We start from the raw sequence: 10581 nt of genomic DNA on the forward strand, positions 1-10581 counted from the left end.
ATGACAGATCGCGATCAATGATAATGCCCAAAAATCTGTGGTGGGAGACGTATGGTATTGCAACCCCTTGAAGAGTTACCGGGTAGTGGCAGACAGACTTGCGCGTGAATGCGACCACAGCACATTTTTCAGCTGCCAAGTGCAAACCCTGACGCCGTAGGTACCTTGAAGTAGATGACACGGCACGTTGTAATCTCGCACGCATTTGCGGACGTGTCGAACCCGACGCCCAGATGCAGATATCATCAGCATAGGCACTGATGTGAATGTTAGTGGGAAGTTCATTCCCCAGTCCAATCAATGCCACGTTAAATAGGGTTGGGCTAAGAACTCCTCCCTGAGGAACTCCACGGCAAACCTGATGACGGGTAGTCTCCCCATCAGGCGTAGACATGTAAACAGATCGGCCGTTGAGGTAGCTCCCAATCCACGAATACATCCGGCCGCCAACGCCAGTATCGTCAAGGGCATCAAGGATGGCGTCATGAAGTGCATTATCGTAGGCCCCTTTGATGTCCAGGAAGACAGCAGCGACGAGTCGGCGACTACGTTTTTCATGTTCCACTGTCGATATGAGGTCGATTACGCTGTCAATCGAAGAACGTCCCCTCCGGAACCCGGTCATCATATCCGGATAGAGAGCATTCTGCTCTAAAAACCATTCGAGCCGCGCCAGCAGTCGTCGAATGTTCCAGACTAATTGTTGGGACCCGCGTGCCTTCCACGAAGTTCTACGCCATTCGCGTTAGGCGATGAAATCAGATAACATAAGGTTCGTCTACAACAGACAGCGAACAGAAGCATCGATGACTTGCCAGAAACTTCGGATAGATGCAGGCGCGTCTCGCGCTGTGCGATAACACTTGTTTGGCGGCGAAACGTGGTCGCCCGATAAAGATAAATACACGTGTCAATATTCAGTGCCAATTTCGTTGTCGGGCGAAATGGCCAGGTGTTCGAGAATGTTTAGGTGTTGCGACCGTTCGACCTCCGCCATCACTGTACACGTGACCTAGATTTGAAAAGCGATTGAGGGAAGGTCAGAAGAAACAGATGGATGAAGATTTAGTGGTACGCATACCCAGTAATTCTGGACAACCGCATTTTTCAACGAAAAATTGTATGAGTTTTTCCATATATCGTATTTGTTTTCTATGGCAGTCTTAATTATTCGATGCGAGTGATTGAAGAGGTTTAAAAGAAAGATTTTCTACGCAGCGGAAGAATGAACCATTGCCTTCAATATTTCCATAACAGTATAGATGAGGGCGGTGAGGGGCTAGTTGGTACGAAATTATAAACACAAGAACTGCGCAAAATGGGACGGGAGTGCGCTCGTTTCGTGTGCTTCTTTTTTGTGCCGTTCTTTTTTTGCGCAGTTCTTGTTTTCATAATTATATAACAGTACCTTACAATATTCCACAATTGCTTCACAATTAATATTCATGTCCAAGAATCCTGGACGTAATGTGGAGATGATCGAGGAAGCACTGATGTTATGCTAATTGGGGGAAGGGGGTTAGCGTCTCAGAGCTTCACCAGAACTATAAGGGACACCCAGTGCATGACTTGGGATGAATTTCAATCAACTGTGGGTCTTTACGTGCACTGACATCACACACTGCACAGGCTCCTTCTGTATTTCGCCTAACTGGGCCGTCGTCGCCAAAATTTGTGTTCGGGTACTCAGGTTCAACATCCCAAGGGCATTACGACTCAGCCACAGTGGCGGATACGAGAAAGCCCCGGTGGAACGATTAAGCCTGAAACCACAACGGTGCTAATAAGTCATTGTTTGAAACTTCACAAATGTGCCGCATCAGACGCATGTGATTTAATCGCACCGGTGGGCGAAGTGGAAATACGAAAGCGTAGTACATTGGCCCACTTATCGGGGTCTAAGATGTGCGCCATAGGACCACTTCGAAGGTCAGGGCACTTCAGCGTGAAATGTGTGTTGCTTTTACTTTTGAACCCAATTCTACTCCAAGAGGGCATTGGTGTTCAGCTGAATTAAGGTAGTTATAGAGTAGCTCAGCAATTTTAGCTTGATCTCAATTGTAAAGCGTACAGCGAATTAAGGCAAGTAATTCTAAATATAGTGACATTGAAAGAAAAAAAATTGAAGTTAGAAGGAGGAAGAAAGCTCCAAGAGCAGTGAACAAGAGAAATTACAAGATGAAGATTGCTCAGTTGAAAGTTTCAAGTTTATTTAATAACGCACACAGTAATAATGAATACAATAAAATCAGTACAGAAGGAGGTCCCATAGTACACGACTGTCAGGGGGACCTCCTAGGGGAAAGCAAGCGGGGTAATAATAATAATAATTGGTTTTTGGTGGAATGGAAATGGCGCAGTATCTGTCTCATATATCGTTGGACACCTGAACCGCGCCGTAAGGGAAGGGATAAGGGAGGGAGTGAAAGAAGAAAGGAAAGAATAGGTCCGTAGTGGAGGGCTCCGGAATAATTTCGACCACCTGGGGATCTTTAACGTGCACTGACATCGCACAGCACACGGGCGCCTAAATCGCAAACAATGGAAGGCAGTGTATTAAGAAGTTAGCACGAATATGCAATTTACAAAAAATCGTCGGAAACAATATTATGCGTGAAAAACGGAACAAGAAGTATATACAGTAACAACTTTGAAATATAAAGCAAAGAAAATGAAACTTTAAGCAAGGATGGGTACTGTTGAGGTATGTGAACTACACAGCAAATGAATTAAATACTCTTTAATACGATGCTTAAATGAGTTAACAGTAAACGACGCTTTAATTTCACGGGGTAAAGCATTCCAACAGGATATGCGGGCAAATATTGTAGTAAATTTTCTACAATTAGTCCTCACTTTAGGCAAAAGAAGATTATTACACTGTTGAAAGCTAGTAGGATTAGTGTTTATAAGCTGATCTGTAAAGCCATCAATATGAGCGTGGTGATTAATTACCTTGTACATAATGATGTATAATTTCACACTGAATAATTGTTCAAGTGGAAGTATGCGTAAGCTATGATAAAGTGGTAAAGAGTGTGTTTGGAATGAACTGAATGACATGAGCCTGATTACTTGATTCTGAAGGCGCTGAAGTCTTTCAATGTGAGTGAAATATGTATTTCCCTAGCAGGCTAAACAGTAACTAAAGTGACTGTGGGCATATGCATAATATAATGAACGTATGATGTGCGGTTGAAAATATGCACGTGTTTTGATTATGATATGAATGCCGAAGGAAACCTTATGCATGAGTGATTGACCATGGAGATGAAACTTCAAGTGCTTATCTAAAGTGATGCCAAGGAATCTGAAGAGAGAGAGGGAGAGAGAAAGACGAATGGAAAGGCAGGGAGGTTAACTAGGCTACGCCCGGTATGCTACCCTACACGTGGGAAGAGAAACGGAGGGAGAGATAGAAAGGGGAGAGAGCAAAGGGAGATCACATTTCCACATGTCCGTTGGCCAATACTAGCTGGGTACACAGGGCACACACTGATAGTTCACAACCTTGCACTCAGCCCTGAGTCCTTCAAGAACTTGAAAAGTGCCTTCAGAGCTCTCCTCTGCGAGGAAGGCTTACTCCAAGGACCCAGAATCTAGGCTTCAGTTAGAGGCCGAGGGTCTAAACGGTGGAGTGTTGCAGCCAGGAGTGCACGCTCACGCTGAAACGGAGGGCAGTTACAAAGAAGGTGTTCTATAGTTTCGTCGCACCCACACATCTCACACGCGGGAGAGTCTGCCATTGCGATTAAGTGGGAGTGGGCAGTTGTGAACGCCACTCCCAGCCACAGGGGACACAACAGCGTTTCGGAAATAGGCAGGACATGGTTATCGAGCAAAGGAAACCTCTGAGGTTTCGACCTCATGAGGTCGACCTCAACCTCAAAATGACCTCAACCTCACGTCTTGAGGTGAGGTTGAGGTGAGGTCGGAGACGGCTTGAAATATTGTGAGTGAGGTCAGCAAATCAAACCTCAACCTCACGAGTGAGTTTGAGGTTGAGTGATGTCGTCATTCAATTAGGTCGAAATTTTGAGGTCGAGACTCTTTGCAGTTGCCACACCTTACGTCAATGAGTGCCGCTTCCGAAGCGGAGTTGCAGCGCATCACCGCAGTGTTCATGCAATGACGCCTGGTGTTCGGTTTCCCGTTTGGACAACCGGATGGCTCAGTTACCTCTTAGCTGCTGGAGCTGCACCGTAATGTCCGTTCAGTCCGAGCCTACAGGAAGACGCACACCTCTGGTCTGCCCGGAAGGGGTGTTGCTGTCACAGCACGCCACTCTTCCTCCTCCTTGCACCGCTGGCGTAGCACCCGGCTGTCTGCCGGTCGGCTCAACCTCCCGGGAGCGGGCAAGGCACGTAGCTCACGTTGACCCGCGGTAGCTTTGTTTGATGCCGCAAACAAGTAAATCCAATCCAACAAGCATGCAATAAATTAGTCGCAGCGCGGATGGCCCAAAGCAAGACTGCTTCGTCTTCATGCTCGTTGCCGGCGCTGACGTCATGGCTCTTGCCTTGCAGTCGAATAAAGGGGATCCTGCTGTACATTACGAGCTGACTTAACAGAAACTGGAGTAGTCGGCACAGGCGAGAGAATGTGATTCAGATGGTTCCTAACAAGGACACTTGCTTCTTTGATTAAAAAAGCACGAAGCCAGAAAAACCTGTACAACACCGTCGAAGCTTTTGATCGGTGACTTCCGCTTTCGAATCTCACACTAATTCTGTATTTTCTCGTTCCGGAATGCAAGCAGATGCAGATATAATTTCACTTTTTTATCCTTTCGAATAGCCTTTCTTTTGGTCTCCGGTTCCTTGTTCCTTCTCGGGAACTCACATATTATGCCGAAATACCGCAACACGAGGCGGACGTACCAGCATAGCGGTGTTACAGCGGTAAAATATGCAAAACCATAATGAATGTGTGGTGATGTGACAGCCTTTCTTTTAATGAGGATGTTTGAATGAAACTGATAACATGCTCATGCTGTGCTGATGAGTCTCTGTTTCAAACTTAATATGACGTTGGATGTGGCACACTGTTGTTCGCTTCTGTATTTAGTGTGCGATTTTTGTTTGTATGTTGTTCATCATTCGCTTTTTTTTTCTGTTCGTGTATGGGATCAGTTAGGTTGGCGGCCTGCCTCGCAGACGACCAGGCACTACACGTTATCTTTATTTTAACTATTTTGCAGAGACCCACCGTTCGCCTTAAACGGCTTTGCAGAATTCTTGCGCGGTGCTTGTGGGTAAAAAACGTTGAGGATTCTGGCGTACCATTGATTAGTTTAGTTTTGAAAGAAAACAAGTGATTGACTTAAAGCAGCTTGTCTCATACTGGTTGACGAAATGGTACCCAGAATTCTGGTGAGGCGTATGAGTACTTAAGCGTTGTTTTTTTTTTTCCGGGGTGGGGATTGGGGGGGCGGGAGGCGGCTCGGAAAAACATTTCGCTGCGGGGAAATTTGGGCGGAGAGCCACGGTGCTCTTGACAGAGAGAGCAGTTCACGCTGCCCACTCTAGGTCAGCTGTTATGACCCGTGTGATTTTAATAGTTGGCACACTGTTCGAAGACATAATCTAGCCCTTTCTTTCAAAATGCAGAAGGTTCTCCGAGCCATCGGAGAATTCTCAGGATTTCGAAACCATTACCAATGCCACCTGGAGAAAATTGGCGGAAATAGGGGAGGGTCTTGACCTCCCAGGAACATCAACATCATCATCCTTAATTATTAGCTGCAGGTATTCCTATTTTTCCGCTCAATAATGGTCTTCGGTTGCTGGGTAATGTACAATATTTAATCAATATTCTGGAAACTTAATTTGGTAGCAGTATATCAGACTTCTCCGGGCTCATAAGGATACATTGTTAGCATCATCATCATCGCCATAATCTCGAGAGTCAAAGGCTTGTGTCGTGTCATGATCTTTGCAGTATATCATACGTGAGAACTGGCACGTTTATCTGCTGGACAATCCGAATATTATTAATGTGGACAGGGTTGTGGGGATGCTTTGTAACGCGTCATGTGTGCATGTGTAATAATGTGGGATCCATATTGATCTTGAAATGGGGTAGAAGGGGGGTGGATGGGGGCCTGGTATGACGAGAAATTACATCGTTGTCGAGTAGGTGGGATGTCATATTACAGCGTCGTCACGTGACTAGGTTTGATGGCACATTACATCGCTGTCACGTGACCTGGAGTGATGTCACACTCACATGATGTCATCACTAATTATACTAGTTAGTCTTAGCGTTACCTAATTTTATTAATTAGTATTAAATAATTATGTGACATCAACATCTTCGTCGCGTGATTCGTCGGCTCGTGACGTCGCATGGCGCTGTTTCTTGCGGGCACTTTTTTGCGAATATGACCTTGGAAGTGAGCCATCTAATGCTTTCGGATTATTAAAAGCCGCTCGCTTCTACACAGACATAAATGCAACAAGCTACTGTTGGTGTACTACAGTCGCAGCTTGTTAAGTGTTTTCGAAGGCAACATACAGAGGACTGAAAAGAGCATTCTCGCTATGCCAGATAGAGCTAGAAAATTGAAAGATACTGATATCCGTCTGCATAACCGTCACATTATAAAGAACATCGACGACCAGTTTCTTTTTATTCGGTAACTATTCTCAAACCGGAAAAGAGTATCGGGAATACCCCCCCCCCCCCCTCCTAATTTCTGAGAGATGGTGTAGAAGGGCTGTGCTTGTCAATTTGCCGGTTTGCTCGTGAATGAGTGAGGGGCTTCCAATACGAACAAGTATACACGGAGCAGGTTGCCAAGTATTGACACATATAAAGTACTCACCGACATACTGGTGGTAACCGCGTATGGGACACCCCTGCCCGCAGGCCATATACTCTCTGAGGGTAAGCTTCTCCAATTGCGTGCACATCAATAGTGTTTGTACACACCTTATTAAATAATACCATAATCATTTTGGGTTTCCTATCTCACAGGATTCTCATAATTGTTTTTAATTGAAAAACTTAATTCTTAATCGCTTTTTTGTTTTGTTTTCTGAGGTCGAGCTGCCGACCTCAACCTCACAGTTTGAGGTTGAGGTCAGGTTGAGTGAGGTCAGCAGTGGTCTCAGCAAAAGTGAAGTGAGGGCGTCTAAGGAGAGCTCAGCCCCAACTGATGAGGTTAAGGTTCAATGAGGTCGCCAAATTATTTTTGAGGTTGAGGTGAGGTCCAGATTTTTTAGATCAAATGCCCACCTCTGTTATCGTGTGTTAGTGATGGGGGAATATGGCGGCCCAAGAGCTGGAAGATGAAAAACATACTCTGTTCCAAATGCTGGCAACGTTGTTTACGTTGTTCTCATGAACACTAGTGCAACAATCATACAGGAACGTGAACACAGCGCGTTCGTTGTATCTGTCTCTCTGCTGTCCAGTTTTGTGCACAGTTCAAAAATAGCCGCATACCAACAAGCCTCATCTTTCTACTCTTGTGCTGACATAAAATAAATGCAGCAAGTAGCGTTCTTTGGGTGGCAGTCTGGTTTTATTTTAATTTCATAATCAACGAGAAAGGCTGGTGGGGAATTCTGCCAGAAGTCTGCGGAGCAGCATCTGGCTTAATTTTACCTGCTAAAGGTCTTTACGAAACGTGGGATCTTGGTCTGCTAAACAAACAAGATGCAGTACACAGCCTGATAAAACACTTCCCCGAAAATGACAACTATAAAAACAGAAGCGTGTTCATGAGAGGGTAAGCAGATAACACTGGAGCTGTGCTGGTGCGACACGCAAGGGCGAACGAGATGAAGATATACCGAAAATATGAGCGTAAGAAAAGCCTATAGAGTGAGAAGGGCTGTTATAACGACAACGTGTTATCAGAAAGCCGGCTGAATGATTTACTTGATATTTACATAACCATGCAAGCTTCAGCACTGCTTTAGCATCCTCTGACGGAAAACCCCTTGATCAGTGCTCCATTGTTCCGCCACGCCAACTTCAGCAGCCACTGCGGTCGGCGGCTCATAACAGCCCATCGAAACGAGAATAGCCTAGGAAAGCCTTTGGGAATGCACTCGCCAAGTATCACAATGCAATAAAACGTGCCCCAATCTTCTTTTCTTTAGGATGTTTTTAGTTATGTGTCGATGGTATCTTTAAAGAATTCACTGCCGTTCAATTAACCTTCGATGGAGATTAACTGTGACAGAGCGATTTATGACTGTGTATTTATTAAAGACTGTGTATGCAGAAAACCAAGGTAATGTTCAACAGCCTAGCAAGGGAACAACAGTTCACAATTGGCAGCGAGAGCCTAGAAATTGTGACGGAATACGTCTACTTAGGGCAGGTAGTGACAGCTGATCCGGATCATGAGAGGGAGATAACTAGAAGGATAAGAATGGGGTGGAGCGCATATGGCAAATTCTCGCAGATCATGAGTGGCAGTTTACCAATCTCCCTCAAGAGGGATCTTGAACAAACAGCGCGAACAAAGACGAGCACAAAAGACAAGAAAGCGAACGACACGGCGCTGTGTCGTTCGCTTTCTTGTCTTTTGTGCTCGTCTTTGTTCGCGCTGTTTGTTCAAGATGCTTAACCAACTAGCCCGCCAAAACGTGTTAACCTCAAGAGGGAAGTGTACAACAGCATAATCTTACCGGTATTCACCTACGGGGCAGAAACGTGGAGGCTAACGAAAAGAGTTCAGCTTAAGTTAAAGACAACGCAGCGAGCCATGGAAAGAAAAATGATAGGTGTAACATTACGAGACCGGAAGTGGGTAGAGTGGGTGAGGGAACAAACGCGGGTTGATGATATAGTAGTCGAAATCAAGAGGAAGAAATGGGCTTGGGCAGGGCATGTAATGCGAAGGCAAGATAACCGCTGGTCCTTAAGGGTAACGGAGTGGATTCCAAGGGAAAGTAAGCGTAGCAGGGGGCGGCAGAAGGTTAGGTGGGCGGATGAGATTAAGAAGTTTGCAGGCATAGGTTGGACGCAGCTGACTAACTACAGGGTTAATTGGAGAGACATGGGAGAGGCCTTTGCCCTGCAGTGGGTGTAGTAAGGCTGATGATGATGATGATGATGATGATGATTTATTAAAGGTATTTTTGAATAACTGACTTGTCGAAATGAAGAACGTCATTAGAGCCAACAGCTACCCCTGTATATGGAAACATAGCTTCGTCACTCAAAACATTTATAAATGCAAAATTGAGGAAGGCAATTTTTCAAGGACATGATGCTGACACTATAAATTCCAGCTTTGAACAAGAAAAACCTAAGATTGCATCCAAGTGCATACCTATGACGCTTATAGTAAAATACATTTGCACCGCTGCGGTAGCCCAGTCTCTTGAGCATCCGCCTCGCAAGCGGGAAGTGCGGGGTTCAATCCCCAGTTCCGCCGGGTACCCCCCGGTGATACAATGGGTACAAACTTTCCCCTGGTCTGGTGCTCGGCTTATTTAGGGTGAAATGCTTGGGAAATGGGTCTTTCACCCCACCTTGAGTAGAAGAAAATAACTTGTGGCCATGGCGCTCTTTGGCCACAGATGCACTTGCGCCATAAAAATCCATCATCACCAAAATGGCCGCCATAAACATCGCAAGTACGTCAGGCATCAAGAGGCATTGGCAATGTAAATTACCTGCGTGCGTAGATCCGACGGATACGATTGCAAACGCGATGATCAACGCGTTCGCAGTTGATTCCATGCTGAGTCTTGGAGGTCCCCAGTGTCCAGAGGAAGGCGGGACGTTTATCCCGTCTAAGCGACTGTTTGGCGTGAGACTGATCAACCGACTACTGAGCCCGCGTTGGCGTCCAGGACGATATGTGAGCAGAGAATAAAAAAAGAACCTTAAATGCATCGACCCTTCCTACCAGTAGAGGGGGTTTCACCACACTGATACAAAGCAGCCTTTGATTTCGGCGGCCACTGCGTTGTGTGGGAGGTGTGGCTTGTTCTCCGGATTCCTGAGCACATATCTTAGCCTTATTTGCTCGTTGATAGATAGGCGTATTTTCGGCGCTGTGATAAGGACTCCGCGTCACGGACGCTATTGTTCGAGATAAAGAAAGCAGGGGTAAACGCGATGTCACAAGGAGTAGAGCATGTGTTGATCAACCCGTTGCAGCCAAGGGAACGGCAGACACAAAGAAGTTTCGGCACAAAGGCAGGAAACGCGCTCGGGGGCGCATTTTGTAGCGAAAATTTCCGCTATAGATTCTTTGACCTCTTTGTCAATGGCGTCGTCTTCTGATACCAGCGCCGCCGGCTGACATCGCCTCATAGCCGCCCGCTTTGGCATCACAAAATCAGCTGAGGATAACACAGAGGCGAAACACACGTTGGGGGAACAGAACCACCAAAGCATCATACAATACGACGGATGCTAGTCGAATAGTAGGCATGGGGCCGTCATATTACCTCAGTCAGCTGCTTGATGTAGTTGACGAATTAATAATTGATTTATTTAATATTAATAATTCAATATGACAAGAAGTACGGAGGTAGAGATTAGTGCGACGCGATTGTAATGTCACAACAGAGCAGCAAATATCTCTTCAGCCCATTCTCGTGATATATG

General features: G+C 45.7%; 1 protein-coding gene across 1 annotated transcript in view; it reads right to left on the reverse strand.

Moving 5' to 3' along the window:
* Positions 1-9923, reverse strand: part of LOC144107772 (uncharacterized) — a 28304-nt gene extending 18381 nt beyond the window's left edge. Inside the window, exon 1 of the mRNA XM_077640940.1 lies at positions 9639-9923. Within this exon, the coding sequence (XP_077497066.1) occupies positions 9639-9861 (223 nt within the window). The 5' untranslated portion in view covers positions 9862-9923. The remainder of the gene's footprint in view (positions 1-9638) is intronic.
* Between the last annotated feature and the right edge of the window lie 658 nt (positions 9924-10581).

Source organism: Amblyomma americanum, chromosome 10 (genome assembly GCF_052857255.1).
Source record: "Amblyomma americanum isolate KBUSLIRL-KWMA chromosome 10, ASM5285725v1, whole genome shotgun sequence".
Lineage (NCBI taxonomy): Eukaryota > Metazoa > Arthropoda > Arachnida > Ixodida > Ixodidae > Amblyomma > Amblyomma americanum.